The sequence below is a fragment of the Electrona antarctica genome, assembly GCF_951216825.1.
Source record: "Electrona antarctica genome assembly, chromosome: 10".
NCBI lineage: Eukaryota > Metazoa > Chordata > Actinopteri > Myctophiformes > Myctophidae > Electrona > Electrona antarctica.
In genome coordinates, this window is record NC_136791.1 from 25,252,757 (window position 1) to 25,271,187 (window position 18,431).

Consider the following 18,431-nt stretch of genomic DNA (forward strand, 5'->3'; position numbering starts at 1 on the left):
GTTTGATGAGGTCAGATGTGGAATGTCAGAACAGGTCAGCACTCAGCTCCATATGGAGATCTAAGGGTGGCAGCGGGGGCAGTGTCTTAAGTGTACAGGGTTTGATGAGGGCCCAGGTAGGAACCGGGCCTCAATTTTCGGGCCTGTTGAGAACTCTAGTTTTCGCCAGCTGCCGGGCGCAGCTGTACTAATAACTTTGGGGCAGTTCACCTCCAGTTCACAGAATAGAATAGAATAGAATAGCAGTGATGGAAAGTACTGTACACTAGCTGACTTAAGTGATGTAGCCTACTTAAGTACAATTGAGGTATTTGTAGGCCTACTTTACATGAATATTTCCAATTTCTAATACTTTTACTTATTCTACTCCACTACATCTCAGCCTCAGAGACAAATAGGCTATTGTACTTTTATTCCACTCCAATTATTTGAAAAGTTTAGTCACTATAGTTACTTTGTAGATTTTAGATTATTATTACAAAACACACACTAACCACTTCAGCCCTATGTATACATTTCAGCCATTTTCAAAAGATGTGATATTAAACTTGACATTATTGACATTCTACATAATAGTTTTTACTTTTGGTACTTTTTACTCAAGTACATTTCGAATTCCGTACTTTTACTTGTAATGTAGACAGTATTTCTATATTGCAGTATGTATTGATACTTAGTGAAGTAAAACATATGAGTACTTTTTCCACCACTGTAGAATAGAATAGAATAGAATAGAATAGAATCACCAACAGATGGCGCTATCCCCATTCCATCTCTCTTGTATTGTAGCCGTAGAGGAAGAAGGAAACCAGGAAGTGAGCCAGCCCACAGCTTTTCTTCTTGAGAAGAAGAGATTTCTTCCCATTTTTATTTTTAATACAAAAACAAATTATTTTATGAGGAATAATTCACATCATGGCGTTTATAACAGCCAACTGGAACCCCCTCGGGGAGGCATTTTATCGGTAACTGTCGGGACTTTCTTTTAAATGTATATGATGATATTATTATGATGATGTTTTAAGCAGCGTCTCTTAGGCTAGTAAACAACCATATCATTTAGACCCCCATAGCTCGGAGGGACAGTCGCGCTGTGATTGGTCTACCTGACGTTGAGTACGAAATTGAATTAGTAGTAGTTGTAACTTGTAAATTCTACCTCCACTCCAGTAACATACGTGAAAAGTAACTTGAATGGACTTGCAGTAATGTTCATTATTTGGACCTATGAAGCTACTATTATTATTGAAGTAGATTTAGCAGAGTGTGAGATTATTATTGAAGCGTCTGCCTCTGTCTCCCTGACAACCAGCTGGCCAATGACATCGCGCGGTCGTCCTTCCGGGCCATGGGATGTAGACACAGCTGACAGCTCACATGACCACAGTTAGCTTTGTTAGCAGCATGATAATAATAATATGAACAATTAAGTATACAAGACAAAATTACTCACTAAAAGTGCATGGTTTCACAGCGGATACAGGCCTATTGGTCACCTAAACTAGTTGCCACCTCAGTGTTAAATTGGCCAACATGTACTGTAGCTGTGTGTTTGTGTAACTGATGCTGTCATATGGACATGCATACTTTATTTCATTTACAATTACAATGATTCACACCATTGCTTCTCATGATGACAAAATTAGTCTGACCCCCAAATTAATATGTATTTGGCCATGGATGGACGTCCACATCTGAAAACACCTTGCCCCCCATAAGTCTTGTTGAAATGTAAAAATAATAATAAAAACAATACTGTTTAAAATAGCAGATCTACAAGGTCACAACGTGTCGCATTTCCACACGTTGTGAGCTTGTAGATCAGCTGTATACAATATGGTTAACAGTGGTTAAACTGATTTGGATCATGCCATATTAATTAACCAACTCTCCTGGGGGGACGCCCTGGAAGTTGGAACGACCACCCCCCCCCTCCCCCCCTCAAGGACCCACTTTGAGAACCACAGATTTACACTGCGTCACTTTGTGTGTGTGTGTGTGTGTGCCCGCGCATGTGTGTGTAGGAAGATAGAGTTGTATGACATGAGTTGGACTCTGAGGGAGGGCTTCAGAGACTGTCTGGTGGCCGCAGCACCCTACGGTGGACCCATAGGTGAGAGACTGCATAATTATTTAACAGAACAACGGGAACCCCTTGGTGTTTTAAGCATTATGTTATACTTTAGCTATTGAAAAATAGCAGATCTACAAGCTCATAGCGCGGCACCGAGTGCCGTGCTACGAGCTTGTAGATCTGCTATTTTTGAAGAATTGTGAAAATGTTGTGCAAATCTTTGAAATATATATTCTTTCAGAGCGAAAACAACATATTTTCAGATTGGGGTCCGCAGCCAAATACAGATATTTCTGGGGGTCCTTGACATGAAAAAGGTTGAGCACCACTGACATAGAAACATAGGGTTTTCAGAAAACTGTTAAGATTTAGAAGCCATTTTTTTAGAATCGGCCTCAGGTCTAAACTGGTTAACTCCGACCTCTCTGTCTGCGGTGCTGATCTCATCCTGACAGCCCTCTTTGTGAGAGAAGATAGAAAATTCCTGTCTGGTTGTATCTAATGATGACTCATCAATATTGTACCTCTACTACACAGTAAGTGTTCATTTTGACGGCAAATCCAGCGTAGTGACAGTTGGAGTGGGCACTGAAGGCAGGAGGTGTACTAGCCCTGAAACATGACTGTCATAATCTCGACAGTCCATGGTCCAACTTCAGCCTGTTTTTTGCGACGGCTACACCCAAGTGCCACGGATGTTAGAATTTTTGCTGGGTCGGCTGTTAGCACCCGTGCATTCCGCGTTTAATTGAAAAGCATTTTAATCCGACCGCCCTGGCTATTTTTCTCACAATGGGTGCGTTTGAAAATTCACAGTTGCACACCGGGAGCGCACTCGCCTATTAGTTGCAATATCATTGATTGATTGATTTATATTGATTATGATAAATAAAATCGTTTAAATGCATATGTATCATGTGACTTTGTTGCTATGGTCTGAAGGTACATTATGTCAGGAGATGTAGTTGGACCTGGCCCTTGGGTGTTTTAATATTTGTACTAACTAGGTAATCACATAGCATCACAGCTAAACCACGAACAAGCCCACGTAACATCATGTTTTATCCTTGTCTGTCTGTCTGTCTGTCTGTCTGTCTGTCTGTCTGTCTGTCTGTCTGTCTGTCTGTCTGTCTGTCTGTCTGTCTCTCTCTCTCAGCTCTGTTGAAGGAATGTCAGCGACGTTCTCCCAGCGCCCGTCCTCAGCTGGAGATTTATTCGGCCTCTGGGGTTACCATGGCCAGCTTCCAGGTACGCATGCACGCATGCACGCATGCACGCATGCACGCACACACACAGTTCCGATCATACCTTTTCCCAATCAGTGGGTCGTGAACCCATGTCTTTATGATGAGGTGCATGCGTGATCTTCTCGAACCTTATGTCCCCTAAAAAAATAAAAAAAAATCTTTTGATTTTTAAATGGTCCATCCATCCATCATCTTCAACCTCAGCTTATCTGTGGTCGGGTCGTAGGGGCTCTACCAGAGAGCTCCAGACTTCCCTCTCCAGAGCAACATTAGTAACGTCTGGGGGATCCCGAGGCGACCCAAGGCCAGTGTGGCGATGTAAACCCTCCATCTGGTCCTCAGTCTGCCCGGGGGGTCTCCTTCCAGTGGGACGTGCATTGAGGACCTCCCTAGGGAGACGCTCGAGAGGCATCCTTACCAGATGCCGGAACCACCTAAGCGAAGAAGCAGCGGTTCCCTGAGTCTCTCTTGCGTGACTGAACTTCTCACCCTAAGGGAGATGCCAGCCACCCGCCTGAGAAAACTCATTTTGGCCACTTGTATCCGCGACCTTATTCTTTCAGTCATGACCCACACTTCATGACCATAGGTGAGAGACAGTAGGAACGAAGATTGCCAGACGGAGAGCTTTACCTTTGGCTCAAGAAGATTTGATTTTTAGTTGAGTCGTTGTGACCCATAATAATTGGTCCGTGACCCACAAATGGATCCCGACCTCGGTGTTTTAGGGAAAGGGTATTGTATAGAACGTTGCAACATGAAGTGAGCGTGTTGTGTTGCAGTGGAAGAGCGGTCCGGTGCGTCACCTGGGATGGACGGTGTGCGATGACCTGCTGTGTGTCCAGGAGGACGGCACTGTCCTCATCTACGACCTGTTTGGAACCTTCAAGAGACACTTCAGCATGGGACAGGTCAGTGCCTTGACCTTTTTTTTCTTTTTTACCTTTAGTAAAAAACAGATTTTTACATTAGTTGACCTCTCCTTCCCCTGCAGAGGCCGGTGCCAAATTAACACTTTAATTACACGAGCACGATTCGACATTATACACCTGGGAGCTGAGCAGTACAACCACAGTCTTCTACTGTTGGTCACCGATAAACTGCACAGGAACAGTTGAGGATAAAAGGAAAAGTAGAGAGAATGGATAAATATATCTCTCTCTCTCTCTCTCTCTCTCTCTCTCTCCACAGGAAGTGGTACAGACTCAGGTGTCGGAAGCCAAAGTTTTCCACTCGCCTTACGGCACCGGCGTTGCCATAGTAACGGGCTCGTCTCGCTTCACCCTGGCCACCAACATCGACGACCTGAAGCTGAGGAGACTTCCTGAGGTCCCAGGTACCCAACAGCCACATTTAAGGGACATTTCACATCTACTCAGGCTTTTGTGAGCACCCTAGACACTAGACCGTTTTTATGTTGCTTTATCATTATGCCCCCTTCCTATACAAACCCATTTTAACCATGTTAGATTCATTGAAAACACCCGTCCTTGTTTCTGGTGAAGATTCTAAGCGACTTGAAGTTAATACCTCGTTGCAAAGCTGACTAATCAACGATAAAAATGATATAAAATGCAATACCAATTGGTATTATTAGAGAAATAATTGACCGAAAATTAAGCTTCCAAACTTGTTTCTGAGAAGTTTGTATGACTCTGTGACATTGGCAGATTGTGGAATAGTTGTCTCTCTTGAGACACTAGTATGAAGTGGTTGTGTGAACTGTGTGTGTTGCATCTCCTCCAGGCCTGCAGGGGGCTCCCTCATGTTGGGCTGTGCTGACTCAGGACAGACAGACTAAAGTTCTGCTGGCCAATGGACCAGACCTCTACATACTGGACAACACTTCCTGTACCGCAGTGGTGAGACTGTCTGTTACCTGTGCCAAAATTGTAAAAAATGGCATTCATAAAATCACGTCCCTAAAATGTTGATGTACTTTGTTTTGAAGTTGTGTGTGTGTGTGTATCCCCAGTCTCTTCCAGGTATCTCGTGCCCGTTCAGTAACATCGTGTGCATGGCGGTGTCCTTCAGCTATAAATACCTGTCGGTGTTCACTGACTCTGGACATGTGTGGATGGGCTCGGCCAACCTCAAGGTCCAACACCACACACGCACACACAAACAAACAAACCCATTTTTCAACCCTTCCTTCAATGCATGAGGAGTGAGCAGACTTCTCATCAACCTGATAGGGGGGGGGGGGGGGGGGGAGTATAATGTACTTGTTCAGAAGTCCTATACGATTTTGAAGCCCTAGCCTGCAGTGAAGGTAGTGTGTAACTGTGTACCGTCGCCCCTATTATGGTAAAAGATGGTATTGGCTGTGTTCTGTCCCTACTACAATACTTTAGCTTTCCCCTTCCTGAGTATCCAGGTCTCATACATTGATGGCATGCTCTCAAGTCGTACCCCAGCTATGTTTCTGGATACATTGATGATTTTCTGAGAACAATAGACCCTCCGAGTTCAGAATGTCAATTTATTTTAAAAAGGGCGCATAATTGCGCAAACTTCCCGCATATTTCGCAACTTCCTTCCTGCACACCATTTCACCACATAAAATCCTGCATATTTTGCATATTTCATTGCGACATCAATGATTTTTGTCCGCATAATCAATGATGTTTAGCCGCATAATCAAGGATATTTGCCCCACAAGGCTTTATATTAACCAATGATAATGTTTACGTTGTTTCAGCTCAGGTATGTGTGCTAATAGACAATTGTACAGTAAGTGTATAGTGTAAATTAACCTGAATTCACCCCTGTGTGTGTTGTGTCTTCAGGATAAACTGTGTGAGGTGGACACCAAAGTGAGGACCCCTCCTAAACAGATGGTTTGGTAAGTCCCGTCTGTCTGTCTGTCTGTCTGTCTGTCTGTCTGTCTGTCTGTCTGTCTGTCTGTCTGTCTGTCTGTCTGTCTGTCTGTCTGTCTGTCTGTCTGTCTGTCTGTCTGTCTGTCTGTCTGTCTGTCTGTCTGTCTGTCTGTCTGTCTGTCTGTCTGTCTGTCTGTCTGTCTGTCTGTCTGTCTGTCTGTCTGTCTGTCTGTCTGTCTGTCTGTCTGTCTGTCTGTCTGTCTGTCTGTCTGTCTGTCTGTCTGTCTGTCTGTCTGTCTGTCTGTCTGTCTGTCTGTCTGTCTGTCTGTCTGTCTGTCTGTCTGTCTGTCTGTCTGTCTGTCTGTCTGTCTGTCTGTCTGTCTGTCTGTCTGTCTGTCTGTCTGTCTGTCTGTCTGTCTGTCTGTCTGTCTGTCTGTCTGTCTGTCTGTCTGTCTGTCTGTCTGTCTGTCTGTCTGTCTGTCTGTCTGTCTGTCTGTCTGTCTGTCTGTCTGTCTGTCTGTCTGTCTGTCTGTCTGTCTGTCTGTCTGTCTGTCTGTCTGTCTGTCTGTCTGTCTGTCTGTCTGTCTGTCTGTCTGTCTGTCTGTCTGTCTGTCTGTCTGTCTGTCTGTCTGTCTGTCTGTCTGTCTGTCTGTCTGTCTGTCTGTCTGTCTGTCTGTCTGTCTGTCTGTCTGTCTGTCTGTCTGTCTGTCTGTCTGTCTGTCTGTCTGTCTGTCTGTCTGTCTGTCTGTCTGTCTGTCTGTCTGTCTGTCTGTCTGTCTGTCTGTCTGTCTGTCTGTCTGTCTGTCTGTCTGTCTGTCTGTCTGTCTGTCTGTCTGTCTGTCTGTCTGTCTGTCTGTCTGTCTGTCTGTCTGTCTGTCTGTCTGTCTGTCTGTCTGTCTGTCTGTCTGTCTGTCTGTCTGTCTGTCTGTCTGTCTGTCTGTCTGTCTGTCTGTCTGTCTGTCTGTCTGTCTGTCTGTCTGTCTGTCTGTCTGTCTGTCTGTCTGTCTGTCTGTCTGTCTGTCTGTCTGTCTGTCTGTCTGTCTGTCTGTCTGTCTGTCTGTCTGTCTGTCTGTCTGTCTGTCTCTGATCTCTCTCTCGTCTGTGTTCAGGTGCCGCAGACCAAAGAGCCAGCAAGCTTCTGTGGTTGTGATGTGGGACAAACTCCTCCTAGTGGCCGGCGACTGTAATGACACCATCCAGTATCCTACCCTTACTCACTGCAGCTCTTGTGTCCTACCAGGACCTGTAGTACTGCTGGTTCAATATGTCCTACCATTACATCTAGTCATACTTGATCTCTGCAGTGTTGTTGGCTCGGCTGTCGCGCCATAGTGTGTCTTCTCAGGCGTTGCACCTTTTTGCATCCCTGCCTTTGCTTCTCGCCACGAGTTCCTGAGTGTGCCTGACACAGTGCCTTGTCAGCCTCATCCTTCTCTCTCTCGCTCTCTCTCTCTCTCTCTCTCTCTGATCTCCACAACCAGATATCATTTTGGGAGTCCTTGGCACGCAAATGTTTGAGAACTACTGATTTAGAAGGCATTTGTATCGGCCTCCGGTCTAAATGGGTTGGTTCTAATCATCAGTAGTGTCAGGTCTTAACGACTTAACGTGTTAGTTCTAAGCATCAGTAGCGTCCGGTCTTAACCCATTTTGGGTGGGAACCCCTTTTGGTGTTTTAAACATTATGTTATAATTTAGCTATTGAAAAATAGCAGATCTACAAGCTCATGGCTACGAGCTTGTAGGTCTGCTATTTTTGAAAAATCGTGAAAACGTGGCGCAAAATTGGAATATATATATTTTCAGAATGAACATTTTTAACTCAAATCTTTGCTTCTGGGTGATTCCTGGAACAACATATTTTCAGATGGGGTCGGCGGCCAATTACATAATAATGTTTGGGGTGCTTGACATGAAATATTGAGCACCACTGATTGAGAAACATGAGGTTTTTCAGTAAATTGTCATGATTTAGAAGACATTTTTTTAATTTCGACATCAGGCCTAAATGGGTTAATGGGTTAGTTCTAAGCATCAGTAGTTAGTGTGTTCCATGTCTTAACTCAAGGTCAGATACTCTCTGGATGTCGAGTGTGTTTGTGTTATAATCATCAGTAGTTAGTGTGGTCCATGCCTTAACTCGGGGTCAGATACACTCTGGATGAAGAGTGTGTGTGCGTCGGGGAGCTGGACGGCGTTCGTCTCGTCGGGCCGTCCAGACACGAGTTCCTCCAGGAGGTTCCCCTGGTCTGCGAGGAGATCTTTAAGATCGCCTCCATGGCGCCTGGAGCCTTGCTGCTGGAAGCCCACAAAGAATATGAGGTAAGGTAACAGCCGGCACCATTTGTTAGGACAATTTACGCGACGATTATTTGTCACACGAATAATTCTTTTAACGATTTAATTGCGTTTTTGTCGTTGGAACACTGGAACATTATGAATAAGATCAGTTGGGGGTTTGTGACATGAAAAACCACTGCCCTATGTATACTAGTTTTGGTAAGCGACTGTCTTCTTAACTCCAGGTCTGTCAGATATGTCATAGGTTAATTCATTCTCCGAACTTTGTACATTTTCTCTATCTATTTTATTTTGATCAAATGCAGAAGTCCAGTCAGAAGGCAGATGAGTACCTGCGTGAGATCAAGGAACAGTGTGTGTTGGGAGAGGCCGTCAGACAGTGTGTGGAGGCGGCAGGACACGAGCATGACACACACACACAGAAGAGTCTGCTGAAGGTGGGCGGGCATGGGCACACACACACTGCTGAGGGTGGCCACGCACGCACACACACACACACGCGCGCACACACACACACGCACGCACGCGCGCGCGCGCACACACACACACACACACACACACACACACACACACACACACACACACACACACACACACACACACACACACACACACACACACACACATACACACACACACACACACACACACAGTTTGAGCCTACATACAGCAACTTCAGACATGTTTGTATAAAGGTTTGGTGCACACAGAAAGATGCACTCCATCTCACCAGTTGACCTACACAGTCGCAGCAAGTATGTGATTACTCGCGCACACACACACTTACTCACTCACTCACTCACTCACTCACTCACTCACTCACTCACTCACTCACACTCTCTCTCTCAGCATGCATGACTGGCACTTCTTCTCCTCCATCATACTGTAGCCTTTGGTTTGTGCTCTCAGTTTCGGGAAGCCGGAAACTACTTTCTTGTAGTAGTTGTTCTTGTTGTGAACTGTTTTAGTTGGCTTGTTTTTCTATGATTTTCATGTTGCCATATTTGTAACCGCTTCGAAAAGCGATAAGTTACGCGAGGTCGCGGTTTACCTCAGCTGAGATTGTGCTACTGAAGTAAACTAACATCATGTGACTACGTGTCGCCCTCACCACGCCTCTCAGCTGTGGTAAAATCAGTGGTAAACTAAACAACGACCTCTTATGGCTTATAGTTTTAGTAACTACTAGACCTAGTTATATTCATACCATGACCACTGAAAATACTTGTTTCTGTTTTCATGTCTCTCTCTCTCTCTCTCTGTGTGTCTCTCATCCTCAAGGCGGCGTCGTTTGGAAAGTGTTTCCTCACCAACTTCTCTCCGGAATCCTTCGTGTCGGTTTGTCAAGACCTGCGAGTCCTCAACGCTGTCAGAGAGTACACCGTCGGAATCCCTCTAACACACACACAGTATCCTACTAACGTGCACGCAGTATCCTCCTAACACACACACACACACACACACACAAACACACACACACACACACACACACACACACACACAAAGCTCATATGTGTAGGGCAACTGTTATTTCTTGTGCTATTTTATTATTATTGTACCCTTTGCTGCCATATTATAGTCAGTGTTATCTGACAAATCAATTACCAGATGGCACCAGTAACCACGGTAACAGTAATTGTAGTTCCAAAAAATGATTCTGCCCATATTCCTTAAGCTCCGCCTCCTCAGATACAAACAGATGACGGTCCAGGTCTTGATTGACAGGTGAGTGTTCACATAAGAGACAATCCAATCAGTGCTATTGACACGAAACCAAATGTTAAAAAAAAATCTCTCTCTCTTCCTCGCTCTCTCTATCTCTCTTTTTCTCTGTGTCTCTATCTCTCTCGCTCTCTCTTCCTCTCTGTCTCTATCTCTGTCTGGCTCTGTCCCTCTTCCTCCCTCTCTCTCTCGGTCTCTCTTCCTCTCTGTCTCTCTGTGTCTCTCTCTTCCTCTCTCTGTCTCGCTCGGTCTCTTTCTCTCTTCCTCCCTCTCTCTCTCTCTTTCTGTCTCTCTCTTCCTCCCTCTCTCTCTCTGTCTCTCTTCCTCTCTCTGTGTCTCTCTCTCTTGCTCTCTCTGTCTCGCTCGGTCTCCAGGTTAGTGTATCGTAAGTTGTATCCGTTGGCGATAGAGATCTGTCGTTATCTGAAGACACCAGAGTACCAGGGAGTGAGTCGTGTCCTCAAACACTGGGCCTGCTGCAAGGTACGCACGCACACACACACGCACGCATGCACGCACATCGATATTAACAGTGCTTTAAATAAAGAGTAGTTTTAATGTACATTTAATCTACATTATGTGAATAATTTTAGATAAGGTAATAAATTACAAAATGATAAAGTAAATAAAGTCACAGCTTTCCAAAGCGTAAAAAACACTTTCTGTGGACACTTTGGATCACTTTTATAATTGTGTCTGCGTGTGCGTGCGTGCGTGCATGTGTAGGTGCAGCAGAAGGATGAGTCAGATGATGTCATAGCCAGGTCAGTGAGTGTGAAGCTTGGAGAGACAGCGGGGGTGTCCTATTCTGACATCGCATCCAGAGCCTATGAGTGTGGACGCACCGAGCTGGCTATAAAGGTGTGTGTCTGTCTGTCTTTCTGTCTGCCTGCCTGTCTTCTTAAAAGTGTGTGTGTGGGGGTGCGTGCGTGCGCTATACTAAAACATATCGTCAAGAATTTATACAACTGCCCCTCCTCGGGTGTAGTACGCCCACTCCAGTCTGACTCGAAGAGTGCATTGTAGCACCGGACGTTATCACCATTGGACCGCGTGTCCCTAAAGACGAAGTAAGAAGTAAGGGGAGCTGAAAGCCACGGCCAGCACCCAGACGTCTCACTGTTGCGCAACATAGAGGATTGCGCAACAGGCGCTCCTAGGCTGTGGAGCGATGCAATCAGTTTTCATATCAATAAACTTCGTCTTTTGGATAAAACTTTGTCTTGGGCGTCGGGCGTTACTAATAGAAAGGACGGTGAACTTCGTCCTGGGCGATTGGGGTGTTAACAGACGGACGGACGGACCCACACACACACACACGGACGGAGTGCAAAACATACTCTCTCCCCATGCCTTCGGCCTGGTGGAGACTGTGTGTGTGGGTGGCTCGCCTGAGTGCTGTATGAATACAACAAGGCCAAGAACGAGTTTGCCTCTCTCATAGTTCAATTTAAGTTATTTCACTCTGTAACTGTATTTATTCCCATGGAATTGAAGTGTGTGTGTGTGTGTGTGTGTGTGTGTGTGTGTGTGTGTGTGTGTGTGTGTGTGTGTGTGTGTGTGTGTGTGTGTGTGTGTGTGTGTGTGTGTGTGTGTGTGTGTGTGTGTGTGTGTGTGTGTGTGTGTGTGTGTGTGTGTGTGTAGCTGTTGGACTATGAGCCTCGCTCAGGTGAACAGGTTCCTCTGTTGTTGAAGATGAAGAGAAGTCAGCTGGCTCTGAGCAAAGCTATAGAGAGTGGAGACACAGACTTGGGTACGCACATGCACGCACGCACGCACGCACAACACATTGACACGGCAGAAAGTTTGTTTTCTCTGGGATTCTGAATCCTCACTAGGAGTGTGTGTGTGTGTGTGTGTGTGTGTGTCTGTCTGCCTGCCTGCATGTGTGCGTACGTGCGTGCGTTGCAGTGTACACGGTGGTGACCTACCTGAAGAATGAAATGAACCGAGGAGATTTCTTTATGACTCTGCGGAACCAACCTGTGGCCCTCTCTCTCTACAGACAGGTAGGTACAGACAGACATACAGACAGACAGGAACCAACCTGTCGCCCTCTCTCTCTACAGACAGGTAGGTACAGACAGACAGACGGACAGGAACCAACCTGTCGCTCTCTCTCTCTACAGACAGACAGACAGACAGATAGACAGGAACCAACCTGTCGCCTTCTCTCTCTACAGACAGACAGACAGACAGGAACCAACCTGTCGCCCTCTCTCTCTACAGACAGGTAGGTACAGACAGACAGACGGACAGGAACCAACCTGTCGCCCTCTCTCTCTACAGACAGGTAGGGACAGACAGACAGACAGGAACCAACCTGTCGCTCTCTCTCTACAGACGGGTACAGTAGGTACGGACGGACAGACAGACAGACCATAGACTAGAAGTAAATATATACGACCCTTTGGGTTTCTACAGCCACTATTTCAGCACATTCAAATCCACCATCTTGGAACTTCCAGTTCCAACCGGAAACAAATGCTATTGTCTGGACGGGACGGGACTGCGAGGGCGGGGCGGGGCTTCACTCAGTGGAGCCAGCAGAATCCATTTTTATTACATGGCTTGGTTGAATGCTTGATTCTGATTCTTGATTCAGCGGTGTGTTATTTCTGGATAATGACCGCTCCGCTCTATAACAGACCGATGCCTAATCAAACCCTCGGAGCACCTGCTGTGCCCCGGCTGATTTACTGCGGTTTCCAACATGACAGCCATGTTAACACACAATGTCATTTACAGCTAAACATTGCTCTCAAAAATGTTTTTGAAAACATTTGAGCGAGAAAGAGAAGATACAGTACCCGAAAATGGCCAGCGCAGCACTAATGGGATACTTTCATTACCGCAAGCAAGGAAATAGCTTGTTTTGTTGTGTTTTGGGTCAATTTATTAATTTATGTATTAAGTAGCCGTGTAATAAGTGGGATAATGTATGTCTGAGTGGTCAGTGTTTATATATAAATCCCCGACAGGCTGATTAACCAGCTCTGCGTCGGTGGTTAATCAACCTGCCTGGTGATGTATCTATAAACACTGACCACTCAGCCATACATTATCCCTTACTTAACTCATTGGGCATTTCTTAGGCCATTAGACGTGTAAAATACCGGTACGTCTAAATGGCCATCTAAAAATGGGTTATATTATAAATTAAATAAATTAAAGTGTTGTTTTAATGGTCTAGACTTAGATTAGATGTTGAAGCAACTTTGTTTTGCATTGTGTGTGCGTGTGTGCGCGTGCGTGTGCGTGTGCGCGTGCGTACAGTTCTGTAGGCTTCAGGAGCAGGACACGCTGAAGGATTTGTTCAACCAAGATGACGACCACCAGGAACTGGCTAATTACTACGTCAGAGCTAGTTATAAAGAGAAGGTACTAGTACCTCTATTACTATGTTACTACATTAGTACTAGTACCTCTATTACTATGTTACTACATTAGTACCTAGTACCTCTATTACTATGTTACTACATTAGTACTACTAATTGACTGTAATAGGCAGCCTATTTGACAACCCGATAATGTACAACCCCGACGTTGGATCATTATCACAAGCAACCACCAGAAGTCTCTCTGTGGACACATAACCCCTACTGTGTGTGTGTGTGTGTGTGTGTGTGTGTGTGTGCGTGTGTGTGTGGGGGTGCGTGCGTGCACGTGCAGAGGTTGGAGGCTCGCCTGTCTCAGTTACAGAGTGCTGTAGATGAATACAACAAGGCCAAGAACGAGTTTGCTGCAAAGGTAAATTAATGTACTTGTTTTTACTCTCATTTGTAACAAAATTACAATTACAATTGAACAAATTTTGTTCAACCCATAGAGTTAAAAATAATAGAGAGGATACTGGTAAATCCCCTCCCATTCACTTGTATGGGGTTGCTCACTCTCTTTTCCACCCCTTGGTTGGTATAATGTGATGGGCGGGGCCTATTTGGGGCCCATGTGACGCGTTTGTGTCACACCCGTGAGTCGAGCCTATTGAACAAAACCGTTACTCATGTTTCTGGCCAATACCCTGCAGTACCTACCATCGGCCAGCGTGTCCATTGCAGTTCTGTTCTCCCTGTTCTCAACCTCAGCTCTCCCCTTCCCTCCCCATCTCTCCTCTTCTCCCCTCTCCTTCTCTCTCCTCTCCTCTCCTTCCATTCCCTATCCTCAACTTCCCTCCCCTCTCCTATCCTCTCCTCTCCTCTCCCCTCTCTCCTCTCCTATCCTCTCTCCTCTCCTCTCCTATCCTCTCCTCTCATTCCCTCTCCTCAACTTCCCTCCTCTCCTGTCTCTCCTATCCTCTCCTCTCCCCTCTCTCCTCTCCTCTCCTATCCTCCCCTCTCTCCTATCCTCTCCTCCTCCCCTCTCCAGGCTACAGAGGAGGAGATGCGTCTCCTTCGCTTCCAGAAGAAGTTGGATGACGAGAAGGGGGAGGGGCTACTGAGTCTGTCCCTGCAGGTCAGTGTGACAACCGATCACAATTAGGTTTTTAGAAAGTAATTGGATATATTTCAATCTAGATATATTTAAACTATATACATTATGTATAAATGCGTAGTATAAATGGCGACAAACATTTATTATCAACGGTAGCTTTGCAGCACGTTTGAAAAGTGTGTGTGTGTGTGTGTGTGTGTGTGTGTGTGTGTGTGTGTGTGTGTGTGTGTGTGTGTGTGTGTGTGTGTGTGTGTGTGTGTGTGTGTGTGTGTGTGTGTGTGTGTGTGTGTGTGTGTGTGTGTGTGTGTGTGTGTGTGTGTGTGTGCAGGCTACCATGGAGGCTCTGTTGACAGCTGGACTTCATAAACAGGCTGAACAACTGTACAGAGACTTCAGAGTCCCTGATAAGAGGTAGAGACAACTGTACTCTGTGTGTGTGAGAGAGAGAGACTGGAAGAGGCATTCCTTACCAAGGTGCTTAAGTACCAACGTCTCAAGGATGCTAATGCTATTATACAGCCTTGGTTGTAACTGCTTGAGAGACACTCCCACTGCCTGAACAAAGTCTATGATGTATTATCAGTATTTTAGTTAAATGCTTCTTCAGAAGTTTTCTAATTAAAATACTGGGGGCGCCCGCTGCAGGCGCATGCCACATATAGGCTCTGGCCTGACAGCGTGTCGTGTGTTCGAGTCCCATTCATGACGACCTTTGCTGCATGTCTCTCCCTCTTTCCTGTCCGTCTTCACTGTAACTATCAATAAAGGCACAAAAGCCAAAACATTTTTTTTAAATAATAACAATAAATCCCAGATACTGCAAACATTTTCATCTCAAGGACCCCCAAAATGACCATCCTGGGTTTTGGCCACAGACACCAAATCTGAAGAGATTTTGTGCCAGGGTTCCCTAAAGAAAAGATTTGTGTTCCAAAAGAAATTCTAAATTATTCCAGCTATTTATTTTTTTCAAAGCTTTTCAAACCTTTAGCCATCTAAAAAGTGAATGTGTGCTTGTAGATCAGCTATTTGATTTGATTTGATTTATTTAGCAAATTATAAAACAATACAAAAAGGAAATAATTATGTAGAAAAAATCGTCTATTTCTGAACATCTGAAGTATAGAATAGGGTTAAAGTGGTTAAACGGATTGTGACGCTATATTAACTCATTTTGCTCGGGACCCCATGGCATGGAACCCCTTCAAGTACCCCTAAGGGACCGCCGTCCCCACTTTGACAACCATTGATACCATAATTACATATCGTATCGTGATGCCTATCCATCGTGAGGTTGTTGGCAATACCCAGCCATGATACTGCTGGTTGTCAAGCTAAAGTTTAGGTTCCTTGTGCCTGTAGGTACTGGTGGTTGAAGTTAAAGTCTGTGGCAGATAAAGAGGATTGGGAGGAACTGGAGAAATTTGCCAAGAGCAAGAAGTCCCCTATTGGTTACCTGGTAAGACTAAACTGAACATCGCTCATCACACTTTGTTCACTTTAAACTTTACTATTATTTACTTTGGTTGAAATGAATGTCTCACTAACACTTAATATATATTACATCTACGTTTGTACTGGTTACCTGGCAGGACTGAACAGACCAAGCTGTTTTGTCCCGACTAACTGCAACTATGTAAGACGAATATAATGTAGGCATTTAGAAGACACTTTTATCCAGAGCGTCTGGACAATAAGCAAGTGTGTGTGTCTCCCTCTCCCCCCAGCCCTTCGTGGAGGTGTGTGTAAAGAAGCATAATAAATATGAAGCCAGGAAGTACGTGTCCAAGGTGTCTCCAGAACAGAGGGTCAAAGCTCACCTGGCTGTCGGGTGAGTGTGTGTACACGTGGATTACTATACTTGTGAGGGCCAAATGTCCCCACTACACTAAGTTTAGTATAATTTGAGAAACACATGTGGTAAGGACATTTTCCTGGTCCTCATGAAGGAAAAGAACGTTTTTACGATTACAAAATGATTTCGACTAAATCATCCTAACCTTATTTTGTTCCTAAAGCATAATGCTTAGTTACAATTATGGAAAATAATCTGATTAGGATTAGGCATTTAGATGTTTGTTTTTAGATACGAACCTTTATTGAAAGGATATCCCCTTGAGATGTATCATCTCGTTTTCGAGGGGGTCCAACAGAAAACAGCAAATACAGTATACAAAAACAATACAACAAATACATCCATGCATACATTAAACAAGGACAATGTACATTAAACAAGGACAACGTCCCGAAGCCGGACACTTTTTGGGGTTAGGGTTGGCGTTATACCTGTGCCGGCATCGTGCAAGACGTTGCAGTGCCACATACTGTGTGTGTGTGCTAGGGCTTTAAGCAACTAGTCGACTAGTAAATCCACTAATGAACCTTGTTGGTACTAGTTGACTAGTTTATTTTCCCGTTTTTCTAGGCCTCAAGATCAGCTAGATTATAGTTATAGTCACCAATGTACACAGTTTTTAAATGTACAACTATTATTTTTTTTTAAAAGAGAGATTATTATTTTTTGTTTTTAGGTAAGCCTAGTTGGACAACTAGTAAGTCGACTAGTAAACTAGGCAACTAGTAAAAATCACTAGAAGTGTGCCATCTTCACCGCGTCTCCTCTCTCGTCCCCTCCTCCAGGGATGTGGAAGCGGCAGCAGAAGCAGCCATAGAGAGGAGGAGTGAAGTGGAGATGAATTCCGTCCTGTCCGTCTGCTCTCCCGTCACCGACAGAGTCGTCGTAGACAAACTGAACAGAGCCAAAGCTGCTGCCACCAAAAAGTGACCCGGCTCAAATTCACAGACGGGGCTGTGCTGTTCGCAGACAGATCTGAACAGAGACAAAGCTGCTGCCAAAAGGTGGTCTGGCCCAACTCAAACCCACTGAAGCTGCCTTGAAATGGTGTCCCAGTTATTACACATGTAAATAGAGCAATGGTTCTCAAACGGTTGCATTTCAAGGTCTCCCCTTAACTCTGACAGTGTACAGAATGGAATACATGTATTTGACCGTGGCGTGGACCCCTATCTTAAAATATTTGTTTGTTTTCTGCCAAAGACCACCTGATAAGGTTTGTGTTGTTAAAATGTTTCAAACATTCCGATTTTGTTTTCCAAATATTTCCTTTTTGAAAATCTTCAAATAGTCACTGGGTTAAGTTTGCTGGGGGGGGCAATTTACAATTTAGGCATTTAGCAGACGCTCTTAATCCAGAGCGATTTACAGTAAGCAAGAACAAAAAACATGGTAATACATGAAATACATAAAAAATAGTCATCATTTGTAAGCTTAAGAACCTAACAGTGGAATATCTATCCATTGAACCCCCTCAAGGACCCCTGCAGGATCCCTGGATGCCACTTTGAGAGCCATCAGGTCAGCTGCTTTTGCTTTGAGAAGTTACATACAGCAGTGTTAATGTCTTCATCCAGTCAGTTCATTCTGCCCAATCCGTTTTGTCAATGAGTCACATCACTTTATTATACAATGATATTGTGCATAGCAAGATAGCATTAACATGGAAAATGAGTTCATATATATTAACAAACTTTACAGTCTATAGTACATGTCCCTGATCATATTAACAATATAAAAGTCTCCTGTACATATTCCAGTTCATGTTGACAACATACAACTCCATTTCCAAATAAATTAATATTGTTGCAATATTGTGTGTGTGTGTGTGTGTGTGTGCTCGCTGTTCTTTTGGGCACATGGCCGAGGCACATGGAGACGGGAGCGCAAAATTATCCTTAATAGTTTACAATCTGTACTGAGTGTACAATACACTGTACTCCTATAGATTAGGCTATCCGATGATCATCATATTAAAT

General features: G+C 44.6%; 1 protein-coding gene across 1 annotated transcript; it reads left to right on the forward strand.

Annotated features, from left to right (window-relative positions):
- Window positions 1-784: 784 nt before the first annotated feature.
- vps16 (VPS16 core subunit of CORVET and HOPS complexes) lies at window positions 785-18,257 on the forward strand. The gene is made up of 24 exons (XM_079512285.1): window positions 785-965; window positions 2,025-2,113; window positions 3,231-3,322; window positions 4,104-4,232; window positions 4,513-4,657; window positions 5,068-5,183; window positions 5,297-5,419; window positions 6,111-6,166; window positions 7,250-7,339; window positions 8,291-8,462; window positions 8,747-8,878; window positions 9,723-9,850; window positions 10,131-10,166; window positions 10,538-10,646; window positions 10,890-11,024; window positions 11,808-11,916; window positions 12,075-12,172; window positions 13,440-13,544; window positions 13,836-13,913; window positions 14,532-14,618; window positions 14,926-15,008; window positions 15,960-16,056; window positions 16,325-16,428; window positions 17,238-18,257. The coding sequence occupies exons 1-24, from the start codon at window positions 916-918 to the stop codon at window positions 17,380-17,382; spliced, it is 2,508 nt and encodes an 835-aa protein (XP_079368411.1). The 5' UTR covers window positions 785-915; the 3' UTR covers window positions 17,383-18,257.
- Window positions 18,258-18,431: the final 174 nt, after the last annotated feature.